This window comes from Pteronotus mesoamericanus, unplaced genomic scaffold (assembly GCF_021234165.1).
Source record: "Pteronotus mesoamericanus isolate MK-2021 breed Mesoamerican mustached bat unplaced genomic scaffold, CSHL_Meso_final contig_311, whole genome shotgun sequence".
Classification (NCBI taxonomy): Eukaryota; Metazoa; Chordata; class Mammalia; order Chiroptera; family Mormoopidae; genus Pteronotus; species Pteronotus mesoamericanus.
In genome coordinates, this window is record NW_026555132.1 from 1,085,685 (window position 1) to 1,099,814 (window position 14,130).

The 14,130-nt window shown below is 38.5% G+C and overlaps 1 protein-coding gene across 3 annotated transcripts in view; it reads left to right on the forward strand.

Annotated features, from left to right (window-relative positions):
- BUB1 (BUB1 mitotic checkpoint serine/threonine kinase) overlaps positions 1-14,130 on the forward strand; it is a 44,981-nt gene that overhangs the window by 16,025 nt on the left and 14,826 nt on the right. For all 3 annotated transcript variants that reach the window (XM_054575525.1, XM_054575527.1, XM_054575526.1), the window contains 9 exons: positions 3,900-4,159; positions 5,885-5,943; positions 7,174-7,287; positions 7,380-7,490; positions 8,252-8,351; positions 9,296-9,377; positions 11,329-11,335; positions 11,748-11,918; positions 13,206-13,293. In XM_054575525.1, the coding sequence (XP_054431500.1) occupies positions 3,900-4,159; positions 5,885-5,943; positions 7,174-7,287; positions 7,380-7,490; positions 8,252-8,351; positions 9,296-9,377; positions 11,329-11,335; positions 11,748-11,918; positions 13,206-13,293 (992 nt within the window). The remainder of the gene's footprint in view (positions 1-3,899; positions 4,160-5,884; positions 5,944-7,173; positions 7,288-7,379; positions 7,491-8,251; positions 8,352-9,295; positions 9,378-11,328; positions 11,336-11,747; positions 11,919-13,205; positions 13,294-14,130) is intronic.

The following is a 14,130-nucleotide window of genomic DNA, read 5'->3' on the forward strand; positions in this document are numbered from 1 at the left end:
TATGAACTAGTTATGAATAGTTTGAACTGTGAGTAAATGTAGTTTTATTTTTTCTTAATTAAAAATTATTTTTATTTTTCAATTACAGTTGACATTCAAAATTATATTAGTTTCAGATGTACTGTACGGTGGTTATACATTTATATAACTTACAAAATGATCTCCCAATTAAGTCTAGTATCCACCTGGCACCTTATATAGTTATTAAAATATTGCTTATATTCAGTATGCTGTACTTTACGTCCTTGGGACTATTTTTTTAACTGCCAATTTACACTTCCTAATCCCTTTACTTTTGTCACCCAGCCCCCAAACCCCCTCCCATTTGGCAACCATCAAAATGTTCTCTGTATCTAAGTCTGTTCCTATTGTGTTTGTTTACTTTGTTTTTTAGATTCCACATATAAGTGAAATCATAGGGGATTTGTCTTTCTCTGTCTTATTTCACTTAGCATAATACCCTTTATGTCCATCTATGATGTTGCAAGTGGTAAGATTTTATTTTTTTGACTGAGGAATATCCCATCTATGTATGTACCGTATCTTTATCCATTCCTCTTTGGATTGGACCGTTTAATCTATTTACATTTAAAGTCATTATTGATAGGTATGGAGTTATTTCCCTTTTGTTGTTTTCTGATTGTTTTTGTAGTTCTCCGTGTTTTTCTTATTCTCTTGCTCTCTTGTATGATGACTTTTTATAATGTTGTGTTTAGATTCCTTTGTCCTTATTTGTTATATAGCATGTGTAGATTTTTGGTTTGTGGTTATGATGCAATTAGTATATATAACAAGCTATATTTATAGCAGTCTATTTTAAGTTGATCGTCACTTAAGTTTGAACACATTCTAGAATCACTATCATTTTTACTCACCCCTCCCCCGTGTCTGTGTTTCTGTCAGTATTTTTTACTTTTGCATATTTGTGCTTATTTGTATCCCTTAGTTTACTGTTGTAATTACACATGATCTTCCTACTTTTGCCTTTTAAACTTTGTTCTAGCTTTAATATTGGTTGATCCACTGCTTTTATTATGTATTTGCCTTTGTCAGTGAGAATTTTTTTCCTTTGCAATATTTTCTTACTCATATTTTTTAATTTTTTCTTTCTTCTTAATGAAGTCCCCTTAACATTTCCTGTAATACTGGTGTGGTAGTAATGAACTCCTTCATTTCTTTCTTGTCTGTGATGCTCTGTATTTCTCTGTCATATCTAAATGATAGCTTTGCTGGTTAAAGTGTCCTGTCTATAGGTCCTTGCTTTTCCTCACTTTGAGTATTTTGTGCCAGTCCTTTCTGGCCTGCAAACTTTCTGATGGGAAATCAGCTGACAGTCTTACCTCCTTTGTCGGTAACTAACTGCTTTTCTCTTGATGCTTTTAAGATTCTCTCTTTTGTCTTTAACCTTTGGCATTTCAATTCTGATGTGTCTTGGTGTGGGCCTCTTTGAATTCATCTTGTTTGGGACTCTGTGCGTCCTGGACTGGTATGTCTATTTTGTTCACTGGATATGGGAAGTTTTCCATCATTTTTTCACCTAAACTTTCAATCTTTTATTCCCTCTCTTCATCTTCTGGTACCCCTATAATGCAAATAGTGGTACTTTTGGTATTGTTCCAGAGGTCCCTTAAGCTATCCTCATTTAAGTTGTTTTTCTTTATGCTATTCCAGTTGTATGTTTTATGCTACCTTGTCTTCCAAATCACTGATTTGATCCCTTGCTTCATCTAATATGCTGTTGATTCCATCTAATGTATGCTTCATTTTAGTTATTCTTCATTTCTGGCTTTTTTTTTATGTTTTTTATCTCCATTTTTATGTTTTCTGTCTCTTTGTTGAAGTTCTCACTGAGATCATCTATTCTTCCCCTAAGTTCATTTAGCATGCTTATAATCAGTGTTTTGAACTCTGAATCTGGTAGATTGCTTGTCTCTATTTTGTTTAGTTCTTTTTCCAGAGTTTTGTCCTGTTCTTTTCATTTGGGAAATGTTTGTCTTCTCATTGTGACTGCCTCCCTGAGTTTGTTTCGATCTATTAGGTATATCTATTATGTCTCTCAGTCTTGGCAGGGTGACCTTATCTAGTGGGAGCCCTGTGGGGCCCAGTGGCACAGTCTCCCTATTCACCTGAGCTGGGTGCTCTAGGGGTGTCCCTTGTATGAGATTTGGTACCCTTCTATTGTAGCTGAGCCTTGATTGCTGTAGGCACTTCAGTGGGAGGGGTTGACCCTTGGCCTGACTGGCCGTGAGGACTTGCCATGACATTATAGTGGACAAGCTTTGGTGCAGGGGCAGAACCCATAGAGCAAAATTTGCTTTAGTTCAGCTCTGGCGCCTGCCAGTCTGCCCTTTGGGTGTGTCATTTGTGGTGCTAATAGGGTGGTCCTCTGGTGTGCTCTGAAGTTGATCACTAGGTATGTTTGTTCTGGAGCTTCTTGGGAGTATTTCCAGTTCAGGCCAACGTCAGCTGCTGTATGTGTCTAGCCCAGGCCACCTGGTAGGAGCTACAAAGTGATTTTCAATTGGTAGCTGTCTCTACTGGGTGCCGATTAGCAAGAGGACTAGGGCGAGTGGAAGCCACTGAAAGGTTCAGTCAGTTTGTGAGTCTAGTAGGGTGAGGTCTCAAAATCACCATGGCAGGGCAAGAGCTGTGTTAGCCAGGGTAATGGAGAGCTCAGATTTGGGCCCGGGCTGTGCCTATAGGCTGTGCAGGGGGAGGGCAAATCAAAGGAAGAAAGAAGCGGGATATAGCTGTCCCTTTCGCTCTCCCCCTGGGCCAAATATATCAGTTCTTCCCAGTATGTCCGTTGCTTTTTGAGTTGCTGCCTCTTCTCTGGAGTTTAGGGTGCAGGTTGTAAGTGAGTTTGTGTTCAGGCCCTTTAAGAGGACACCTGGAACTGTAGCAGCAGTCTGTCTTATCCAGACAGAGCCCCTTCTTATTTGTACTTCCTGGCATGGTACTCTGGGAGGGGAGCCTGGTGTGGGACTGGTGGCCCATCACTCCTCAGGGAGGACTTATTCAGCCACCATATTCACTCCTGATTCTTAATCATCACATGAGAGGATCAGTCCACTTTGTGTCTCTGCCCTTCCTACCAGTCTCAAGGTGGCTTCTTTTTATCCTTAGTCAGAGGACTTCTGTTCAATTAGTCTTCAGGTGGTTCTCAAGGGTGGTCCTATAATTTAATTGTAATTTCGATATGGTTGAGGGAGGAGGTCAGCACAGCATTTACTTATTCTGCCATCTTGACCAGAGGTCATTAGTATGAACTGTTTATATTTTGTCCCCTTTTTTTGTGAAGTAACTTTTTTCCCTAGATATCTGTGTTTTTTTTTTTAACAATTTGTAAGAATACTTTTATATGGTGAAGAATTCACTCTCCTGTCTTTTAATTTGGTAACATAAGAGGGGAAAATTACAATCTACAATATGTAGAAAAGCACAGATTTTAAGTGAAGAGCTTGTTATCCCTCTTATGTAAGCCATGCTTGTGTGGCAGTTACAATTGTAGCATCTGTTTCCTACTCATTAAAGAGAAAATAGCTACCAAGAATATTTTGATCAAAGAAACATCGTTATTAGCATTGGATAAATTGACTTGCTTGTCTTTTCTCAAAATGAAGTGAAGAGAAATAACACAGTTCTTAAATACTAATGAAACCATAGTGTGGGTTACTTCAGTGGTTTGAAATTTTGTCTTCCAGTTATATCCGTGGTTAAACTACAAAAGCATCCGTCGTGTAGGACGGTCCTTCTTGTTGTCATCAAGTCTTCATTTCAGAATACCTCAAGGGTAAAGGAATCTACTGAAGATAGGTGCCAGTGTTTGAAAAGCAGTAATACTTAATTATCAAGGTTCTGGACCTCATGGCTTTGCTTTTGTTCGCTTAAACTGAAAGGTTAATCCAGCATGCATGGAGCCAAGTGTAGACTCCCAGCAGGAACTGAGCCCTCCATCTCTGCCAGCCATAACTCAGCAGACCTCAGAGCACTTGGGAGAGAAACCCAGACAGGCACCTCCTGCAGTTCCTCCTGAGGCCAGTGCTGTCACTGCTGCTTTGGTGTCCCCAGCCATCAGCCAGAGTGTTGCTCCTCCTGTTCCTTTGACAGCCCAGCCAGTGACAGACTCCATGTTTTCAGTGGTCGGGAAAGATACCAGGTGAGCTGAATGTCATGTCTGTTTCTCACATAGTTTGCAAATTCAGGACCAAGATGTGAATGACAGGTGGTTCCTGTTTTTAAACCAAGTTCTCAAAATATTAGCCCCAAATCTTGCAGACTTACCTATGTCATGCTTCTGTTGTTTACTTCATACTTTCTCTTGATTTAAACTTTTGCAAGGCACTGAAATTAAATTATCTTTTTATAACAGAAGAATACACATCTGTTAAACTGAAATTGCCTTTGCTTACTAGCTCTGACTGAATATACATAGGGATTATTAGTTTGAACAGTTCCTTGACATGTGTTCTCATCTTCCTTCTGTCTTTCCCCCAGGAGCAGTTTGAGATTAATTTCCATTACACAATAGCTATACATTGCTGTAGAGTTTCCCCCAATTTGGAGGGGTTTTCCTAGATTTCTAAGATATAGTGTCACATCATTTATTTTGTTTAAATTTTTATCTTTGAGTTTCTCTTTCTCTCTCTCTCTCTTTCTCTCTCTCTCGCAACATAAAACAATTATATCACTCCATTAGAAAAAAAATTAAAAGCTACAGTGTGTCTCACACCCTCCCCTTGTGTTAAACCCCTTAACACAAACTATGGTTCTGAAGTACTAGTTTCTCTCAATGTCAAGGTTAACTTTTATCAATGATTTCTCCTGAAAATAAGATTTAAAATCATCATGGTTTTTCACTCACATTAAGATAATTATTCAGACCTGAGTCCTGTATTCTACCATATATTTAAGAAGAGAACTATTGTGTGGGAGCCATGATTCCATTAGTTCTTTACAGTCAATTTATGCAACTATAAGATGGTAAGAGTAGCAGCAGTGTCAGGCCCCATAAAAGTGATACGTGTCCAATTGCCTCTATCAAGATAGAGTAGTGAGGTTGTGAGAGCAGAAACATCTGCCCCATATGAAATTGTGAGGCTCTTTGATCTAATGAATGTTTAGGTCTCCGCCAGAAGTACTTTAGATTGACCCTGACCCAGGCAAGGTACTGAATGGGACCCCATGGCATTCTCAGCAGCCTGGACAGCTTACTATGACAGAGAAAGAGTACCTTTCTCTAGAATCTTATGTAAAACTTATGCTTTGTTTTTTTATGACCATTTAATGGGAATTCATAAGATTAAAAGTATGGTACTTTTTATTTTACGTCTTGACAGGGTCAATTAACAGAATTCTAGCCATGTTAAATAGATAAAGTCCACTATCACAACTGCATTTAAAACAAATTGATATAAATGTCTTCTGTCCCATGTCTTTTCTTTCTTGGTAACTTTTAAAGTCTGAAGAACACTGCACTACTATGTCTGCTGACTTGTGATGAGTGGTGGCTTTGCAGCTGACGCCCAGCAGTGCTTTCCCTTACCATGACTCTGGAGAGCTGCCTGTTGGCCCTTTTGCCTGTGGAATAAATGGGATCATTTGAGTTGGGGAGCTGTTATCCTGCCATAACACACAAAGAAATGATTAGTGTGGCATTAAAATACTTAATCACTATGTCAAGCAAACAGTAGTACCTGACCTATATCTGTAAGAATTCTTTTGTTCAAAAGGAAAGGAAATGAAAGAAAAAATAAACATTTCATTTACTTACACTATAGACCTAAGTGGTTCTATCTGTATTTTAACAATAGGCTTGCAATTACAGACATTTTTTACAGTTCTTTCTTGAGAGTTAGTGTGTCTCAAGAGTTTTCTTTTCCAGATGCATGACTAGAAGTGCTCAGGAATTCAAGCCACAGAACAAAGTTGAGATAAAAGAAGGTAATGTGTAGTTACAATACATTTGTTTCTGACTTGTCTGCCCAGATTTCTCCAGGTGCCTCAAGGATCTGTGTGGTGGCTGTGGTTCATGAAGTCTTCAGATTTTAACGAAGCTGAGTGTTAGTTTTCCTTTTAGAAAGTAGGGGTTAGATGAACCCTGGACTATTTCAAGTAAAGGCAGAAATCTCCTTTTTAGTCACATCTTACTAGTTAGAATCATTTGGAAACTTGATATGTAAAAATTTTACTGTTAAACTTATCAGATTTATTTAAAACAATAGTCACTTTTAATATGTCATGAGATAGGAAAGATGATTAAAAGTTTAATTAGGAGTGTTATACTTCTATATGGTACTACTTAGCTAGGGGCATTTGCACTGAAGGTAAGTTTTATAAATAAGACACATGGTTTAGACATTCACTCCACACAAAATGTCATGTGACTGACATTTTTTCCAATGACAGTTCTGTGGGAGAAGAGCTACTCAAAACAGCTAGAGACCCCTGCATTGGACTCAGACTGCCTGAGCACTCTCTGGGTGTCCAGTACTGTTGTAGGGAGTTAGGGGTGCAGTCACGAACAGAAAAGACAAAACCCACCTGTGTGAAGGGGAAAGGAAATGTTGCTTTTGGGGAGGTGGATTGAAACTATAGAGGTCACCAGGGAAGATGCCCAAAAAGAAAGTAATATTTGTGTCAAGGCTTTCAGGAGAGGGCTGCCCCCATGGCCAGCTTGGAAAACCTGCTTCAGGCTCATGCAGAACCCTCAGGCGGGAATGTCCCTGATGTATCTAAGCACAGTAGAGGCCAAAAGGGCTGGAGTGAGCAGAGGAGGAGGAAGAGAGTGAGACTGGACCAGTAGGACCCAAGTGAGCAGAGCCTAGACTCCAACTGAGTTCTGAACATTTAAAATGGGACTATTAACATGTATTTCTTGGGATATAGTGGAGCTAAGGTTTTATTATGACAAGACTGGCAATTTGATATGATTTTAGACCAAACCATTATTCTCTTTAAGCTTTCATTTCCTTTTCTGTAAAAGGATATTTCTTGCCTTACCTACCTCATGGGATCATAAAGATAAAAATGAAAGTACTATAATCAAGTCCTTAATGATAATTAGCAACAATAATAAATGTTTTAATTATAGTAAGTTTCTTTTATTATGTACCTTTTAAATTATTCTGATTTCCCTGCTGATACTGCATTTTGTCCCCATTTCTTTAATAGGATGTGAAACACATAAGGTTTTTCACACAACTCCAAACACATCACTGGGAATGGTTCAGGCAACACCATCCAGAGCGCAGCCGTCACCCACGGTGCACACAAAAGAAGCATTAGGTAAAGCCTTTGGTTGGAATATGTAACCTCTGACAACAGATTAATGAAAGGTCTTTGCAGCCCTGTTTACGCTTACTCTTTCTACTCTTAAGGTTTCATCATGAATATGTTCCAGGCTCCTACACTTCCTGATGTTTCTGATGAGAAAGATGAATGGCCATCTCTAGATCAAAATGAAGATGCGTTTGAAGCCCAGTTTCAAAGTAATAACATTTATTTAAAAGCTACTGAGTGCATAGCATTGAGGATGGTTGTCATAGGAAATACCAAGGATCATAAAAGAAGTGGCCCTACTTTGATTAGCTTGCCACATAAGGGCAGGGAATGTGTGAAATTAAAAAATTAGAGAATGTTTGACAAGGTACTTGATGTGTATCATAGAACTGTTTTGTTTCTAAAATAATAATAATAATAATAATAGTGCCAAAGAAGGCAAAGATCCTCATGGATAGAAACAGCCAGGAAGGGCTGAGCATTTCAAGTCTGACTTGAGTCTTGCCTGGTAGAATGATGAGCAGAGTGCTGGAGGCCAGCAGCCAGCAGCCTCCTTTCATCTGGAGTCAGAATATTCCTGATGGAAGCCAGAAAGAGATCACAATAAAACTGAATAATATCCAGTTAGACTTGGGAGGTTCTAAAATATAAGGCTATGCTAAATGGAAAACAACCACTGAGAGCTTTGGTCAGTGAGTCAGGTGATAATAACACTGTTTTAAGAGAATGTTCAACACCTATCTGTGGAGAGAAGTCAAGACCTGGAGGCTGGAGTGAGAACCCCTGTGACCATAGTTAAGTTACTTCATCTCAGTACAAAGTGACTTACTGCATTACCTAGTATCTGAAAAACTGCTATCACTCCTTTTTGTAAGCTTTTATTCCATTTTCTTATTTGTAGTTGAAATTTAACGTAAAGGATGTTTTCCGCCAATGTAATAATTAAATGCTGTTTTATTTTCTGTTGCAGAAAACACAAGCTCTTCTGGAGCTTGGGGCGTTAATAAGATTATCTCTTCTTTGTCATCTGCTTTTTCTGTGTTTGAAGATGGGAACAAAGAAAATTATGGGTAAAGAAATACCTAGTTAAAATCACATTATAGGAGATACCTGTTGTCACAGTGACATGGAATGCTGCACACGTTTCTCTGTGTCTCAAAAGCAGTGAAGCAGTGATAGAGTGGCCCGCCAGTTAGGTGGTCTGCATTACAGTCAGCTCTGCCACTGATGCAGTCAGCTCAGCCTTTTGACCACATGCCCAGGAGATTGTTGCAAAGTACTCCAGATCCTCAGTCCTATGCGGGAATCAAAAGAAAGAAGACCTCCCACAGTTAAGAGCATGTAGTAATGAATAATCAGAGAACTGAGGGATTCTGTGGATTTGAACTTTTATTAAATGTGAATAGATTCACCAGTCCAGATATCCACACATACTCTGTTTATATTGGCAGGATTGATGAAGTAGAAAAGGAGGTGGCTTATGTGGGGTCATGCTGCAGAGAGAATGTATTTTAAGGTCAAGGAAAACTGTATTAAAGTAGGTAGCTCCAGGGATTTCACTATCACCAATTTAAACCATGGAAAGAGAAGTATCTGTGTGGTTAAAGGTATGGCAATATGGAAGAGATTTATATGGAGCCAGAAGGGAGGAGCCTGACCAGCTAACTCACAGAGAGAAACCCCGCAGCTAAACCAAGCCCCGTAAATAAATCAAGTGCATGGCCTCCCTAACCGTCTGTGGCCACGGTCCTCTTTTTCCTGAAACTTATGTATAACTTAGCATAATAGAAACTTTGGTATTTTCTACCCTCACTGAAGTAACTAGCTCTTCTCATATACATAGGCATATTAATTTATTTTGCATTCAGTATAGCTATAACTATTGTGTAAGTAAAAAATACATATGTAAATACTAATTAAATAGGATAACTTAAGACTGTTTCTAACGCTCAAATGGTAGCATTTATTTCCTTGACATATTTTACTATTTATAATTTTGCAAATCTTTTCTTAGATTACCACAGCCTAAAAATAAACCCACAGGAGCCAGGACCTTTGGAGAACGCTCTATAAGCAGATTTTCTTCAAAATCAAAGGTGAGTAATCTCTGCTTCATCTATGAAATGGGCCTTTCAACCCTTTCCTCTTCCTTTACCAAGTAGTTGTGCTCGATAAATTAAATGGTGTTTGTAATGCTATGCTGAAAAATACAATGTTAAGTGAAGAGTACAGTTTAGGGGGTATTATTCTACAATTATCTGAGTATCTAGTATGGTGCCAGGCACTGTGATAGGTACAGAAAGTAAAAAAGGAATTTGGTGTGATACTTGCCCTCAAAGAGCCTGTCCTCTACACAAGAGGCCCCGTGGCGGGCGGGGAGTTGAGAAATATACATTTCATATACCCCGTATGTGACTCCAGCAGTGGACTGTTAGAGTTAACTGGAATGGTCCATTGTCACGCATCTCAGCAGACAGGCGTCACCTGTTTGTTGGCCCACAGCATTCCTCTGTTAGAGCAACTATTGTGTCCAGCCTACATTTAGTTTCCACGGCAGGCCTGAGTGTTACCAAGCTATACTTTTTTCCATTCACCCCAGCCTGCCCTCTGCTGTGTTGTGTCAGAGAGGTGCTAAGAAGCTCTGCTAAACCCTGGATTGTGGTTTTCATCCCACAGTGGATTCTTTTGACTAAATTATCACCCATTTCTCTAATGCTTTGGTGGACTTTTTGACCTTAAAGTTTTCCAGAATAATAGGCTGAATTTCAAATACAGAAGCATCATCTTATAGGTGCATTTTACGGAACTATTCAACTATATATGTGCTTTGACCAAAAAAATCCACAATGAATTATCTATATATCTTGGCCCTAAGTATAAGCCAATTACTTTATCCTGTGTTCACCAAAAAAAAAAAAAAAAAAAAAAAACCAAAAACCAACAACAATCAGCCAGCTTTCCATGCAATATTAGAAGATATATGGTGGAATTTATGAAGACTGCAATATACATAAAAACCAGGGATGGCATTTTTATGGGCAACAGAAGAGCTATGGTCAAGTGTGATTCTGATTTAGCACTTTCTGCTGTTGTCATAGACTCTAAAACTTGACTTTTGCATTTTTGGAGGAATAGCTCCTTCTAAGGCTGGGGCTAGAAAATACAAATGAGCATCTTATAGGTCAGAAAGTAATGAAATGCTTAAAAAACCAAAAAGATGGAGTACAGGAAGAGAACATAGGAGCCAACCTGAGCCACCAGTGCCCATACCTGGGACAACATGAACAGGGAAGTAAACAGAAAAGGATAGCATTAGATTTTAACCCCAGAAATAAAATAAATATCCATACTGTTGTAAAAAAAAAATAGAAGAGAAAGGATGGAGCATCCTTACATAAGAACTCCAATAACGTAAAAGGAATGAATGACGATAGAAAATGGCCATTAGAGCCACAGTAATAATTGCAACAGGCAAGATCCCCGGGTGAATATTACAATTAGCTAGAGAAACTTTATGAAGAAACAGGATATTTGTATAGCCTGCTTCACCCAAATTATTAACCACTCTGGTGGTTTTAACCTTTGTTCACGAAGTCTTTGATATTCCTTAGATGAGCTTAGTTTACATTCCTTTGAGGGTAGGCTGGAGTTAGAGTAGAGTAACAAGTAGAGTAGTGAAAGGGAAAGACTGTACCTGCAGTGGAGAAGCTGGGCAGGCATCACCTTGACCAAGTGATCGGTGAACCTCACCAGTGGTAATCTGTTAATGTCATGTATCCTCTAACATGACATGATAAGAAAAGGTGATTGACCTCTGGTATTCTTCCCCAAAATTTATAACCCTGGTCTAATCCTGAGAAAACATCAAATAAACCTAAATTAGAGGGACATTCTACATTGTACTTGATTCATATTCAAAAGTGTCAGTCTGAGAAAGCCTAGGAAAGACCAGTAGCCTGGTATGGATTAAAGGAGAACAAGGAGACATAGGAGCTAAACACAGCATGACAGCCTGGATTAGATCCAGAAACAGAAAAGGAACGTGAGGAGGAGAGTGACAGAATCCAAATAATGCTTACAGTTAATAGTGGTGTTTAGTTTTCACAAATATACCAGGGTTTTATAAAATGTTAACATTAGAAGGCTGATATGGCTATGTAAGAACTCTACTATCTTTTAAATGTCTATGTAAATCTAGACATCAAATTTCAAAATGTAAACATTGAAAAATCAAAAATGTGACCCTGGGTGGGGTGTGAGACCACTGGGGTATGAAATGGAAGAGTCCAGTTCTGGGGAAGAGATCAGAACCATGACGTCCTTGGATGTGTGTTAGCCAGGGCTACACCTGTTGGCTTTTCAATTCCTCATTCTCCTAAATCTTAAAAAAATGCTAATGTGTTACATTTTGTGGATGACACAGGGAGGTGACTGCTTTTTTTCAGTTCATCTTTTGTTGCAGGAAGTCCCTCATGCTGAGGAGTTTTGGGATGACTCCACCGTGTGGGGTGTCCGCTGCACCAAGACGCTGGCGCCCAGTCCTAAGAGCCCAGGAGACTTTACGTCTGCTGCACAGCTCGCGTCTACTCCTTTCCACAAACTTCAGGTGGACTCAGTTCACACTCTGGAAGATAAAGGTTGTATGACACTACTCGTATAGGGTATAAGTTTATTTTATGTTCTACAAAACGAAAAGGTCACCAGGGACAGATTAAATTATTTGAATGCTAAAAATAGTGAACATTTATATTTTTAATTTGATAAGAGTAACAAATAACATTGAGCACAGATAGTTATTACTTAAGTACCAGCCTACAAAATACATATACTGTGAGATCTGGAACCACCTTACCGTTTTGGTGACTACTGATTTATTAGCCAAACTCTCGTCACTGCTGTCACTTTTTTTAAAATGGCAGTTGCTCACCAAAGCATGGCAGTGAAAGAAATGCCAAGGAATTTCACTCTCGTAGATTGAAGCATATTTGAGCCCATAGACTTAAAAATGTTTAACTAAAGGGGTAAAAACTTTTTCTTAGAGTACTAACTCAATATGGTGTATTCATCTTCTGAATTTTAAAGGAGAGTACAGTTGAAACTTGGACACTTGCTGAGTATTATTACAAGGTTGCCACTTGAGTAAAAAAACAAAATTTAAGGTTTTTCCACTCAGGAAAGCTAGTTTAATCAGTTGGGAGCCTTTCAAAACAGTCAAAATTAGCTGCACTTAAAAGTTTATTTGCCACTTTGGTTCTATAAATAAAAACCTTCTAGTATTAAAAAGTATTAGTCTCTATTTGGTGAAACAATATCTGATAAAATTTAATCCAGTGTGATACTTGCCCATATATAGTATTAATATCAATTGGTAGAAGTTAATTCTGTATTCTGCTTTTATCTAATCTGTTGATTGATGGTTTGTTTGTTTTTTTTTAAGTTAAAGGGAGTGATAACTATGGCCAGGAAGCTCTCTGATGGAAACGTGCTGCATCATTCAGTCAACTCAGTGCTAACCAGTTGACTGAAAGACACCAAAACTTCTGCCCTCCAGAGGCCTGGCAGCCTTTTATGCTCCATGTCCTCGTTGTTAGGTTTTCCCAAAGCAGGGTGTGGCCTGCCACCCATGGTTTGGCCACTCTGCCACCGGCAAACTTGCCCCTCTTCTGGCCCTATTCTCTGGAAGGATTGTATGGATTAGGTGTATAAAGTTTAAATGCTCCACATACATTATATATTAGCAGTAGAATTTTTTTAAGTGATTTTCCCCCCATTTAAAAAATCTTACAGTACATTTTACCATGGAACATTACTTTAAAATTATAATGGAAGTCAGTATAAAAAGGAATCCTGGAATTTATAAACACAAAATCATGTGTGTACACATGTGCACACATAATGTCTGCCTCTTCTTTTGTATGTTTCAGAAAATGCGGTAGCAGCACATTGTACCCATGTGACTTCGGATTCATGTGAAGAAAACATGGTGGAACCCTCAAAAGACAAAAAGTTCAGGTATTGTGATCATGTCGTTCTGTCACTCCATTTTCATACTAGCTTTGTTTTTAAGATGTAATGGAATTCCAACCCTTAAAGACTAATAGAGTTTTTATGGACTTGCAGCTTTAAGACAGAAGGTCCTCTCTGTGGATGAATACAAAGATCCACCTAAACACAGGGTACATCAGGGCAGTAAGAGCAGCAGCGAGGTAGCAGAGAATCCCTGTGAGAATAGTTTCTGAGTCTGACTTCCACACGTTTTGGGAGCAGAACTGCAGATACTCTTACCAGCCAAAGACCCTGACATAGAAAGAGTGTTGTGGAACTGAGCAGAGATCCTTCTCTGTACCTATTGTAATTGAGAAAATCAGTAACCTTTTTTTTTTTTTTTTTTTTTTTAATGAGGAGGAAGATAGAGTGTTTAAACCTCTTAAGCACTGGTGTAAAATGTACTTACCATACATTAATGTTTTTCGGAAGTAAAAGTCCAACATATTTGAATAGTCTGGTAAATGTAATAGACACTGAAAGTAGCTACTGTCTTTTGAGCATTAATTCCAGAATAGTGGCTGTGCTTTTCATGTACTATATTCTTTCACTAATCTTACAGTAACTTTAGTTGTAGGAACTAGTCTTTTCTACCATTGTAGATGAAGAAACCAGGTTTAGAAGGCTAAATAAATGAACTAAAGCCATACAGCTCCTAATTGACAGTGCTGGAATTTGAACCCATAGCTCTTAATTCAGAACCCTTGGTTTTACCACTAGGCTGTACTGGTTCTTGTTATCAAAAAAACTCTTCTTAAACTAAAACCCTACTAAATAAATGATTGGATAAAGGACATGGGCAGA